Source organism: Nycticebus coucang, chromosome 4 (assembly GCF_027406575.1).
Source record: "Nycticebus coucang isolate mNycCou1 chromosome 4, mNycCou1.pri, whole genome shotgun sequence".
Taxonomy (NCBI): Eukaryota; Metazoa; Chordata; class Mammalia; order Primates; family Lorisidae; genus Nycticebus; species Nycticebus coucang.
The window spans coordinates 132,789,568-132,802,832 of record NC_069783.1 but is presented as its reverse complement, the minus strand read 5'-3'; the positions used below and the strand labels follow the sequence as shown (position 1 = coordinate 132,802,832).

The window sequence follows — 13,265 nt, the reverse complement described above, 5'->3', positions numbered from 1 at the left end:
ACCCAGGGCAGCAGCTTGAGGCTATGTCTCAAAAACCTTCAGCAGCATTGCCATAATTCATATAAGGGTAAAGAGAGGCAAGGCAGAAGAAAGAGCTGGGTGTCTGGGATACCTGGGAGAAGGGGCAGATCAACATTTGTTTGCATGGGTATGGCACTGTTCAAAGGGAGGGCAAAACAATCTCTAATAATCATGGTTCCCAGCTTGGCTGACAAAGTGATTAGGCTGAGCTGAGGTGGGGGGGGGGGGGAACAGGCTGTTGAGGAGGGCAAGGGCACCCACCACACCCATGGGGGCGCCGCAGGGCATCAGGCACAGTCTGACCAACTCAAAGCTGTTCAGAGAAGCTCTGTCTACAGAAGTCAGTAAACTGGGCTTTGTGGTCCAGGAAGCAAAATCAAAGATACTTTGTGGGTACTTACATGACAACAGAAAAAAAAAAATTTCCACAAGTTTTTAGGGTCAAAATTCAAAATATAAAAACAGTTAAGTTGAGCACAATTGGTTTTTTTTCTGTTTTTTTTTTTTTTTTTGTAGAGACAGAGTCTCACTTTATGGCCCTCGGTAGAGTGCTGTGGCATCACACAGCTCACAGCAACCTCCAACTCCTGGGCTTAAGCAATTCTCTTGCCTCAGCCTCCCGAGTAGCTGGGACTACAGGCGCCCGCCACAACACCCAGCTATTTTTTGGTTGCAGTTCAGCCGGGCCGGGTTTGAACCCGCCACCCTCGGTATATGAGGCCTGTGCCTTACCGACTGAGCCACAGGCGCAGCCCCGAGCACAATTTTTTGGTAATACAGGCCTACTAATGAAAAGAAAGAAATTGGGCACAGTGGCTCAAGTATGTAATCCTAGCATTCAGGAAGGCTGAGCTGGGAGGATTGCTTAAGCTCAGGAGTTCGAGACCAGCCTCAGCAAGAGTGAGACCCCCGTCTTTACTAAAAATTGAAAAATTAGCAATGTGGCGGACACCTGTAGTCCAGCTATTCAGGAGGCTGAGGCAGGAGGATCTCTTGAACCCAGGAGTTTGAGGTTGCTGTGAGCTGACCTAATGCCCTGGCACTCTAGCCTCAAGTGACTGTAGCCTATGTCACCCTCAGTAGAGTGCTGTGGAGTCACAGCTCACAGCAACCTTATACTCTTGGCTTAAGCAATTCTTTTGCCTTCACCTCCTAAGTAGCTGGGACTACAGGCATCTGCCACACCACCCAGCTTTTTTTTTTGAAACAGAGCCTCAAGCTGTCACCCTGGGTAGAGTGCCATGGCATCACAGCTCACAGCAACCTCCAATTCCTGGGCTCAAGTGATTCTCCTGCCTCCGCCTCCCAAGTAGCTGGGACTGCAGGCACCCACCACAACACCTGGCTATTTTTCTGGTTACAACCGTCGCTGTTTGGCAGGCCTGGGCTGGATTCAAACCCGCCAGCTCAGGTGTATATGGCTGGCGCCTTAGCCGCTTGAGCCACAGGCTCCAAGCCACCCAGCTATTTTTTGTTGCAGCTGTCATTGGTTAGCAGGCCCAGGCCGGGTTCGAGCCCTCTAGCCTTGGGTTGCTAAGTATGTGGCATATAGTGCCATTGTGTGGCTGGCACCGTAACCACTGTGCTACGGGTGCCAAGCCTTTAATGAAATTCTTTTTTTTTTTTTTGCGTCCGCCTCCCAAGTAGCTGGGACTACAGGTGCCTGCCACAATGCCCGGCTATTTTTTGGTTGCAGCCATCATTGTTGGTTGGTGGGCCCAGGCTAGATTCGAACCTACCAGCTCAGGTGTATGTGGCTGGCGCCTTAGTTGCTAGAGCCACAGGTGCCGAGCCCTTAATGAAATTTTAAATTGAGGTTTAGAGTTAAGTATCTGAGATTCAAATGGTTGTCTGCGAAGGCCATGATTGCTCATGTCCACACAAAAACAGGGTGACATTTTGTTAAGTGTGTTTACCACAATAAAGAAAAAGAATTAGGAAGCAAAACAGAAACAGATGGGTTAGATTTGGCTCATATGTCATAGTTTGCTGACCCCGGTCTTCAGTGCCCATTTGGTGGTTTCATATACTTCTCATCTACCTGTTCCTAAGACAACTCGCTGTCCTGAAGAAGACTGGTAGGTGCTGGACTTCTGAGTCTTCATAAGCTTGCTGCATGACCAACTTTACTCCTGGGGAAACTGTTGAAGGAACATGGCACAAAAGAGGTGTTTGATTTTTGGTACACAGGTATTACTTAAAAAAAAAAATAACCAATGGCACTGTCCTAGGGATTTTCCTTATTTTTGTTTGTTTGTTTGTTTTTGTTTTTGAGACAGCCTCAAGCTGTCACCCTGGGTAGAGTGCTATGGCATCACAGCTCACAGCAACCTCCAACTCCTGGGCTTAAGCAATTCTGTTGCCTCAGCCTCTCAAGTAGCTGAGACTACAGGCTCCTGCCACAATGCCCGGCCATTTTTTGGTTGCAGCTGTCATTGTTGTTTGGTGGGCCTGGGCTGGATTCAAACCTGCCAGCTCAGGTGTATGTGGCTGGCGCCTTAGCCGCTTGAGCCACAGGCGCCCAGCCGGATTTTCCTTTTTTTTTTTTTTGCAGTTTTTGGCCGAGGCTGGGCCTGAACTCACCACCTCCGGCACACGGGGCCGGCACCCTACCCTTTGAGCCATAGGCGCCGCCCCGGATTTTCCTTTTTAAAAGTTTTCTTAGCTGGGTGTGGTGGCTCATGCCTGTAACCCCAGCACTCTGGGAAGCTGAGGTGGGTGGATTACCTGAGCTCACGAGTTCAAGACCACCCTGAGCAAGGGCAAGACCCCCATCTCTAAAAATGGCCAGGCCTTGTTGCAGGCACCTGTATTCCCAGATACTTAGGAGGCTGAGGCAAGAGAATCGCTTGAGCTCAAGAGTTCTCAGTTGCTGTGAGCTGTGATGGCATGACATGGCACAGCACTCTACCCAGGGCAACAGCTTGAGACTCTGTCTCAAAAATAAATAAATAAAAAATAAAAATAAAAATTTTCTTTTTTTGTGAACTTTTATCCAAAGATTAAAAGAAGCTATAAGTACAAGTAAAGAACAGGAGGCAAAGTACCAGGCCAGCCATCCAAACCTCAGAAAGCTGGATGATGTAGGTGAGTGGATGCCTGTGCACGCCCACATTCGGGTTCTGTGGGGAACCTCTAAGTTTGGCATTGGTCCTGAGGAGTCTGGGGATAGGGGTGCCTTCTCAGGGGTGGTAGGCAAGGATTCCAGCTGCTGGCATCACACGTGCTGGCTGATGGGCATTAGGGACCCCACACGTTCTCACGGGAGCTGGAGGTGTATGGTATAGGGAACTTCTCCCTCCTCCATGGAGGGTGGAATAAGGGACCTGGGCCCCTGATTACATTGCAAATGAGCCTGCATGCTGGGCGTGGATGGTTCATGACTGTAATCCCAGCGTTGTGGGTGGATAGCATGAGTTTGAACCTGAGCAGTGTAGCAAAACCCCATCTCTACAAATAAGATTTCTAAAAAATAACTCCATGCTAGGTACAATGGCTCACACCTGTAATCTAGCACTCCAGGAAGCCAAGGTGGGGTGGATCTCTTGAGACTAGGAGTTTGAAACTAGCCCAAGCAAGAGCAAGAACCTGTCTCTACAAAAAAAATAGAAAAATTAGTTGGGCATAGTGGTGCATGCCTCTAGTTCCTGCTACTCAGGAGACTGAGGCAGGAAGATTACTTGAGCCCTGGAATTCGAGTTTATAGTGAGCTACAATTGTGCCACTGCACTCTAGTGTGGACAACAGAGTGAGACTCTGTCTCAGAAAAAAAGAGAGAAAGGAAAGGAGAAGGGAAGGAAAGGAAATTTGTGTGGTATATATTAGAAAACTGAAGTTCAAGAAAGATTTCTTAGAATGAATATACATTATTTAACATTTCATTTTTGCTTCTTTAAGTGAAAAGATAGCATTGAAATAACTCAGAAAGAAAAAAGAATCACTCATAGGCCAGGCACAGTGGCTCATGCCTATAATCCTAGCACTCAGGAGGCAGGGGCTGGTGGATTGCCCAAGCACAGGATTCCAGGCCAGCCTGAGCAAAGCAAGACTCTATCTCTACTAAAAATAGAAGAAAAACTGGCTGGGGTTGTGGCAAGTGCCTGTAAGTCCCTGCTACTCAGGAGGCTGAAACATGATCACTAGAGGCCAAGAGTTTGAGGTTGCTATGAGCTGTGATGCTACAGCACTCTACCTGGTGCATAAGTGAGACTGTCTCAAAAAAAAAAAAAAAAAAAAAAGAATCATGGCTTGGTGCCCATAGCTCTGTGGTTAGGGTGCCGGCCACATACTCCAGGGCTGGTGAGTTCAAACCTGGCCCGGGCCTGCTAAACAACAATGACAACTACAACAACAAAAATAGCCATGCGTTGTGGTGGGTGCCTATAGTCCCACCTGCTTGGGAGGCTGAAGTAAGAAAATCTCTTAAGCACAAGAGTTTGAGGTTGCTGTGAGCTGTGACACTACAGCACTCTACCCAGGGCAACATTGTGAGACTGTGTCTCAAAACAAAAAGAATCGCTCATAATCCCGTTTCTGTAATGTAACAGCGTTATTTAGGCTTTGGACTGCTGCATTTCTATTGCTTGTGTGAATCTCTCTTTCTAGAGCTTTTGTACCTGAGTCTGAGCAGATGACCCATAGGAGAAAGTCTTTAAACTCCCAAGACTGAAGGGAGCCAGAGCCCTATGGAAGCATCTCTCTTTCCCTCTGGCCACGAGCCTGCCCTGGTCCCCTCTATGCATGTCATCCACTCCTACCCTTGTCCCTTTGGATGGCCTCAGAACCAACCCCTCATTCCTTCCACTCACTGTCCAGATAAATTTGTGAAGCAGCATTTCAAAGGACATCAGTTAATCATTCTTCTTATATTTCTAAACTCAGACACTGTCGCTGGAGGGGCTAGTTCTACTGCGAGCACTGACGCTTACCCGAAGAACCCACACCTTCGAGCCTATCATCAGAAGATTGATAGCAACCTGGGTAAGATCAAGAGCCATGCCAGCCTCCATGAGTCACTTGTCCTCTCGGAGCTCGAACTGAGCACAGCTGGCACAGGAGCCCACTCTGAGTTGTGTCCATCTTGCCACCTCACTGTCTCTGAACTCCATCTCCTTCTCCATTTCCTGTCTCTAGTCCAGCTGAGTTGTCACCACCTGTCATTTGGATTATGACAGCAGCAGGGGCCCAGAAGTCCCTGAGAGACTGTACAGTGAAGGTTGGATGTGACCACTTGCTCTGTCCTTCTCACCTGGAGTGGTGGTTTTCTCCCCTGTGAAACTGGCTGCCTCTGAGAACAGAGCCTCTGAGGGTTGATGGGAAGGTCACATGAGCTGGAAAGTGCTGGGCCTGGGAAGACTTAACACTTGTATTGCATTTGGCACGTTGGCTACACAGTTGTTAGAGTGAGCTTCCAAAATGTAAGCAGGGTGGGCATATTCTTCTGAAACTCTCATGACACCCCACACACACGCACTTAAAGCCCTGCCGCCCTCCCCTCCCCCCCTTGCACACTCACACAGGCCTTCTGATGCGAGTTCTTTCCTGCCCGGGGCATCCTTCCTCCCCACTCTGCAGGCAGCTTTTCCCGTGTGGCTCTGGCATTGATGTGGCCTCCTCTCATGGTCTCGGGGCCCTGTTGTTCCACAGTGCTGCTCGAGCCCCTTGTCGTCGGGCACTTGGCTGGTCTGTCCACTGTGTTCCTGACCAGGCTGTGAATTTCAGGAGAACATGAGATTGTTTCCATTTTGTCAACACTTTTTACCCAGGACCCAGCAGGCAAGCACAGGTGCCTATTTTCTGGATTAAGGGAGAAGTCCGTTACTTGAAGTTCAGGTTGGAGTTGGCCTGTGGGCACGTCCATGGGTTTATTCCATATGTGTCTCAGACTTGCTGCCTCCTCTCACCTTAGTCCTGCTGCATTGTGGACAGGAGTCTCCATCTGGGTCACTCTCAGTCTCCCAGCCCCTGTTAGGAGCTGACACAGTTGGCAAGGCAAATAATAAAATTTCCCCTGTTCTAAAGGCATCTAGGGAAAGGCAGACCTGAAACCCGTGAAGATGTGTATTGGGTCTCCCTGCACAGACTTGTTCCTGCACATCCCCCCAGGAGGGGACACACTGGTGGGCTCCTTTCCCCACTCGCCCAGCCCCATTTCCATTCCAGTTGGCCTGAGCCCACGTGTGGATCACACATTAGGCGGACCCTTTTTCTTTTTTGAGACAGAGCCTCAAGCTGTCACCCTGGGTAGAGTGCCATGGCATCACAGCTCACAGCAACCTCCAACTCCTGGGTTCAAGCGATTCTCCTGCCTCTGCCTCCCAAGTAGCTGGGACTACAGATGCCCGCCACAATGCCCGGCTATTTCTTGGTTGCAGCCATCATTATTGTTTGGCGGGCCCGGGCTAGATTCGAACCCGCCAGCTCAGGTGTATGTGGCTGGCACCTTAGTCGCTTGAGCCACAGGCACCAAGCCCCTTTTTCTTTTTCTTTTTTTTTTTGTAGAGACAGAGTCTCACTCTACCACCCTCGGTAGAGTGCCATGATGTCACAGGACTCACAGCAACCTCCAGCTCTTGGGCTTTCGCGATTCTCCTGCCTCAGCCTCCCGAGCAGCTGGGATTACAGGCACCCGCCACAACGCCTGGCTATTTTTTGGTTGCAGTTCAGCTGGGGGTGGTTTGAACCCACCACCCTTGAGATATGGGGCCGGTGCCCTACTCACTGAGCCACAGGTGCCACCCCCCTTTTTCTTTTTAATAACATTTCAGCTTAGTTTCTGCTTATGTTGGTTCATTATAGAAAATAAACAGCCATCATGTACTCATCATGTTCTCCTCATGTACTCAAGTGTACAAGGACAAACAATGTCAGGTATACTTGGGATCATTTAGTTATGTACATAATACATATATATATATATATATATATATATATATATATATATATTTGTATCTTGCTGTTTTTTTTTTTATTGAGACAGAGTCTCAAGCTGTCACTCCACCTAGAGCTGGGTAGCATCACAGCTCACAGCAACCTCAAACTCCCAGGCCCAAGCAACTCTCCTGCCTCAGCCTCCCAAGTAGCTGGGACCACAGGCACCCACCACAATGCCCGGTCATTTTCATTTTCTTGGTTGCAGTTGTCACTACTGTTCTAGCTGGCACAGGCAAGGCTCGAACCCACCAGCCTCAGTGAACGTGGCTGGTACCCTAACCACTGAACCACAGGCACTGCCCGGTAACTTCCTTTTTTTTTTTTTTTGAGACAGAGTCTTTACTATGTCACTCTCAATAGAGTGCTGTGGCATTACAGCTCACAACCTCAAACTCTTGGGCTTAAGCAATTCTCTTATCTCAGCCACCCAAGTAGCTGGGACTACAGGCGCCTACCACAACACCTGGTTATTTATTTATTTTTTTTAATTGTTGTAGTTGTCATTGTTGTTTAGCAGGCCTGGGCCAGGTTCAAACCTACCAGCTCCAGTGTATGTGGCCAGTGCCCTAACCACTGAGGTATGAGCACTGAGCCTTTTTTATTTTTTTTCTTGAGACAGTCTCATTTTGTCACCCTTCATAGAGTGCCATGGCATCATACCTCACAGCACCCTCAAACTCTTGTGCTCAAGTGATCCTCTTGCCTCATCCTCCAGAGTAGCTGGGACTACAGGGGCCCACCACAACGCCTGGGTAGTTTTACACATGGGATCTTGCTCTTGCTCAGGCTGGTTTCAAACTCCTGAGCTCAAGCAATCAACCCACCTCAGCCTCCCAGGGTGCTAGGATTACAGGTGTGAGCCACTACACCAGGTCTAAAGAACTGTGTTTTTACCACCCACAGCTATTTCTATCACCCTGCATGTGAATTTTCACACTTCAGACCTACATGGCCAATGCCCAATGCACACTGCGAGGCAGTGCCAGCCCCCAGCAGCAGGAGAGGCCCATCCCAGCAGTCTGCAGGCTTCTACCCAAGCCCTGTGTGCTCTTTGCCCTCAGAGCCCAGGGAAGTCTTGGAAGCTGCCTCGTGCTTCTGTCTCTTGGACTCTCCCGTTTAAAGCCAGGGAATTCTAGGCAGGACGTGTGTCTGCCCAGATCTGACCACTCAGAGAGAGCCAAAGGGGCTTGAAAGCCTTTCCTTTGCCTAAGAAGGGGAGTGGCTGGGGGGGTGGTATCACCGGTACCTGCTAGTTGCACAAAGTGTATGGGGGACCTCAGTAAGATACTGAATTCAAGAAGTGAGGCAAATCGAGGGACTGAGCCCTGCCTAGCACTGGGGACTGAGGGTACACTGTTGGCAATAAGGACTTGCAGCCTGTGTAGGTCCCCACAGGACGCAGCAGCTTAAGATAGGAGGAGGGCCAGGTGGAAACCAGACAACTGATTCAGAGTGTCAGAGTTCAGCTTCCCCAGCTGACGTAGGACAGACCAGCTGCTCACAGCAGCAAGGGAGGGCACCTTTGTTCACACTTTTTTTTTTTTTTTTGCAGTTTTTGGCCAGCGCTGGGTTTGAACCTGCCACCTCCAGCATATGGGTCTGGCGACCTACTCCTTTGAGCCACAGGCACCGCCTTTATTTTTTTTTTTTGAAACAAGAGTCTCACTATGTCACCCTGGGTAGAGTGCTGTGGCATCACAACTCATAGCAATCTCAAAATCTTGGGCTTAAATGATTCTCTTGCCTCAGCCTCCCAAGTAGCTGGGACTATAGGCACCCGCCGCAACGCCCAACTATTTTTTAGTTGTAGTTGTCATTGTTGTCGGCAGGCCCGGGCTGGATTCGAACCCTAGCCACTGTGCTACAGGCGCCAAGCCACACTCTTTCCTTCTTAATGCACCCTCCCCCCATTTCAGGGATTCCTATAAGTCCCTGAGGACTCCAGTGCCCTTGCCTGGTGGCTTTATCTTATCATGCTTTTTTTTTTTTCTTTTTTGCAGTTTTTGACCAGGGGTGGGTTTGAACCTGCCACCTCTGGCGTATGGGGCAGGTGCCCTACTCTTTTGAGCCACAGGCTGTCCCTATCTTACCATGTTTTTTATCTCAGCCTAGCGATTTGCTTCTCCTTTGCTGTCCCAGTTGCCCATAAGCTTCCTGAGGTCTACTAACTTCCCAGGGTTTACTCTCCGCGGAACACAACTAGGTCATGGGTTTCAGGGGCAGTGGTTCACTGAGTAAGGCACGGGCCCCATATACCGAGGGTGGCAGGTTCGAACCCTGCCCCAGCCAAACTGTAACAAAAAAAAAAAATAGCCAGGCGTTGTGGTGGGCGCCTATAGTCCCAGCTACTCGGGAGGCTGAGGCAGGAGAATCGCCTAAGCCCGGGAGTTGGAGGTTGATATAAGCTGTGACACCATGGCACTCTACCAAGGGAGATAAAGTGAAACTCTGTCTCTAAAAAAAAGAAAAGTTCATGGGTTTCAAAAACTCAAGAAACAGCCGAAGACTAAAAAAAAAAAAAAAAATTATTTTGCTTCATGGTGCTATTGGTGCCAGTGCTGAGTAATTGTGTATTTTAACCTTTTCTTAGTGATTTATACTTAATTTTGTAAGTAAGAAGGCCTGTGAAATCCTCTTCTCTCTTCCCTCTAGCTCTTTCCTGGGCTGCTGTTCTTAGTAGAAACGCAGACAGCAACTCTGGGCACACTCCCCATCTCCATCTCAGCACATACACATACACCACAGTCATCAACTTTACACCCTGGCAGAATCAGTTAAGTCAAGACTTTGTTGTTGGTGCTGAGACAGTCTCCCTTTGTCGCCCTCAGTAGAGTGCCACGGCGTCATAGCTCACAGCAACCTCAAACTCTTGGCCTCAGCCTCAGCCTCCCAAGTAGCCAGGAGTACAGGCTTCCGCCATAAGACCTGGCTGTTTTTTTTCACTCTTGCTAAAGCTGGTCTCGAACTACTGAGCTCAAGCAACCACCCACCTCAGTTGCCCAGATTGCTAGGATTACAGTTGTGAGCCACCCCCTATCCCCCGGCATAAGTCAAGGCTTTTATGTCTGCAATTGGTGCAGCCCCTCCAGGGGACACCAGAGTCCCTGGGCATGTCTCTTCCCTTCTGCCCCACCCTCAGTTCTCTACACATCATCTTATGCCAAGCAGATCCTTACAGACATTATTCTTCTTAAAACCAAATGTGAGCACCTGTAGTCCCAGCTACTCGGGAGGCTGAGGCAAGAGAATCACTTAAGCCCAGGAGCTGGAGGTTGCTGTGAGCTGTGTGAGGCCACAGCACTCTACCAAGGGGCATAAAGTGAGACTCTGTCTCTACAAAAAAAAAAAAAATAAATAAAACCAAATGTGAGATTGACTTACAACTTTGTGAAAGATAAGGAAAATGTTATAAATACCAGAAGAGCCTAAGACGGGAAGTAGAACAACTCAAGAATTGTAGTAGTTCTTCATACTAGGGTAGTTAGAGTAGTGAGTTGTGGCCAAGCCACTCCCGGTCACCTTCCTCTTGCAGGGTACTCACCTCAGCGAGAGCACACCTGAGGAGCCAGGGTCAAGGTCTGAGCTGAGACCTAGAGGAATGGACCTAAAATCCTCCCTCCTCTGTGTGGAAAAGAGGCTCTCACTTGTCATGCCTGGATTGATCTTCAGCAATAATGTCCTACTGCAAGAAGAGAGCCTTTGCCAAAACTGAGTGCTCCGGGTTGCCTGGAGCTTTAGCCCAGTGACATTTCTGAAGGAGCCCAGCACCTGCGCACTTTGTTCTTTGACACAGGGAGTCTGGGCCGCAGGGTGCTGTGCACTCAGCTTGTGCAGAGACCACAGAGTGAGCAAAGGAAATGTACCTGTTTGGTTCTGGGGCATGTGAGCTGCATTAACCCAGCATATCCCAGGCAGCCATGTGTTCATGGGTCCAAGAAGTGGCAGCAATGACTGAACAGTGTGGGAAAGAGTGAATTTAGTAACTAAAGAAAAGGGTTGTCACAGCATCTGCGTCCACTGGAAACAACTGTAGCTCATGTGTTTTCTGGCAGAGCACGCCAAGGAGCAGCGCGGGGACGGGGGCCCCCTTCTCCCGCCATCCGCAGAGCAGACTTGGGGACATACTCTTCTCCAGACAGGAGCCCAGGACTGAAGCAGCCTTGTATAAGGGCTCCGGTTGTACAGGCTTTTCCCAAGTCTGTCTCTCAGAGGTGCTTCCAAGTGATGATCCCATTATTTGACATTCCTGGTCTGTGCTTGATTGAGCCTTAGGGAGCTAGAGATGGAAGGACAGAAGGCAGCACTGCTGAGTTCTGTCTCCTGAGATGGGGGTCTTGCTCCTAAAGATGAAGCCAGGATCCAGTGTATCTTTCCCAGTGTGACCATGGCATCTGGGAACAGAATATATTCCCCAGGCCTTTCTGTGCTTCTCTTTTCCTTAGATAGTAACTGATCTTGCAATGTGCAGAAACGGATTAGAAGATCCAAAGGCAGCTCAAAAACTAGATCTGTATGCTTTTTTGTTTTTGTAGTTTTGGCCAGAGCTGGGTTTGAACCCACCACCTCCGGCATATGGGGCCAACGCCCTACTCCTTTGCCATCCTGTATGCATTTAGTAAAATACTGTAGGGGCTTGGCACCTGTAGCTCAGTGGGTAAGGTGCTAGCAGGTTCAAACCCGGCCCGAGCCTGCTAAACAACAATGACAACGACAACCAAAAAGGCTGGGTGTTGTGGCAGGGGCCTGTAGTCCCAGCTACTTGGGAGGCTGAGACAAGAGAATCGCTTAAGCCCAAGAGTTTGAGATTGCTGTGAGCTGTGACATCACGGCACTCGACCAAGGGCAATATAGTGAGACTTTTTCTCAAAAATAAATAAATAAAATCTTGTAAGACGGACACCATCATATAAACATTGGTTATCTTGGAGTACGGGAGATGGCTTCCACATTAAGGACATGGTATTTTATATCAAATAAAGAGATTTTCTTTTTACTTGCACATGTTTTGGGAGGTGTAACCAAAGCCCTGGAGAGTAGTCTACCCTACGAGGAAGAGGGCTCAGGCAGATGTTGCTGAGCCCCTGGGAGGAATAAGCAGCATTTCCAGGTGCCATGTTGCTCAGGCCTGCTTGTCATCTCCTCCCACAGATGAGCTGTCCATGGGACTGGGCCGTCTGAAAGGCATAGCCCTGGGGATGCAGACAGAAATTGAGGAGCAAGACGACATTCTTGACCGACTGACGACCAAAGTGGACAAGTTAGACATCAATATAAAAAGCACAGAAAGAAAAGTTCGACAACTCTAAGACAGAAAAGGATTTCCACTCTATTATGATGACAAGATTCGAAAGATCTTTTTTGAACTTCCAAGAAATTTCATTTATTATTTTACTATGTAATTTAATTTGTGTTTGCAAGTGTTAGAGTGGGTCTTAAGAGATTTTTCTTATTAATAAGGAAGTGTGTGTCCTGCTTTTTCCTGGGGCTAACATGTTACTCTCTTAAGTTCTGTCAGCAAAATGGTTTAAAAAAAATGAGCTCAATCTGTCTCTACAAAAAAAAAAAATGAGCTCAACCACCCTGAATATCTGGGGCCTTTGATTACCAAGCTGGAATGAGAAGGAAAAATTACGTTTTTCAGTGAGTGCATGGAAAGACAGGCAGAGTTTCAGTCTTGCAGCTACAAACCTTTATTTCCCTATTTGCTGTAGTTCTCTCTGCTCAGCCTTACTCTGAGTCAGCATGAGACACTGAAGGACCACATGAGCCAGGCACTGGTTTTGGGAGGGTCCTCCCCAGACCTTTGTTTAGAAGCCATTACATGCACGCACACAGGCCTACTCACATACTCTGAGTGCATTGTTGATGATTCCCCCCCAAGGATTAGTGTTAGATTTGGAAATAGAATGTGTTGCATTCTTTGTTTTGTTGACAGGTGTCACCTCTTCTCCTCCTGCCCTCCATCCTTGGCATGCATCTTAGTAGCAGGCTTCAGAACAGCGCTGCTCCCTATGGTATCTGGAAATGTGTAGGGAATTGGCTGAGCCCTGCCTCCCCACCTACTCTCATCTTGAACTCTCCATCTGTGGTTGGGAATAGGTTCTTCAATAGTTCGAGACCATCTGGTTGACAGACTTGGGGGACTTATAGATGTTGTGGGAATAGAATATCACACAGATATTCTAAGCAGTGATCTTCTTCCACTCAGCCCTCCACACCTCTGGGAATCGCCATCAGCTAGGCCTGGTGTGGCAGAATGTTTATTACGTATCTGGGGCCTCCTGACCTGCCCAGGACTCCCACCCAGTCTG

At 48.6% G+C, this 13,265-nt stretch overlaps 1 protein-coding gene across 1 annotated transcript in view; it reads left to right on the top strand.

The window, feature by feature from the left end:
* Positions 1–12,392, top strand: part of SNAP29 (synaptosome associated protein 29) — a 30,018-nt gene extending 17,626 nt beyond the window's left edge. Inside the window, exons 3-5 of the mRNA XM_053587427.1 lie at positions 3,023–3,108; positions 4,903–5,001; positions 12,103–12,392. Of these exons, the coding sequence (XP_053443402.1) occupies positions 3,023–3,108; positions 4,903–5,001; positions 12,103–12,260 (343 nt within the window). The 3' untranslated portion in view covers positions 12,261–12,392. The remainder of the gene's footprint in view (positions 1–3,022; positions 3,109–4,902; positions 5,002–12,102) is intronic.
* The last annotated feature ends 873 nt before the right edge of the window (positions 12,393–13,265 follow it).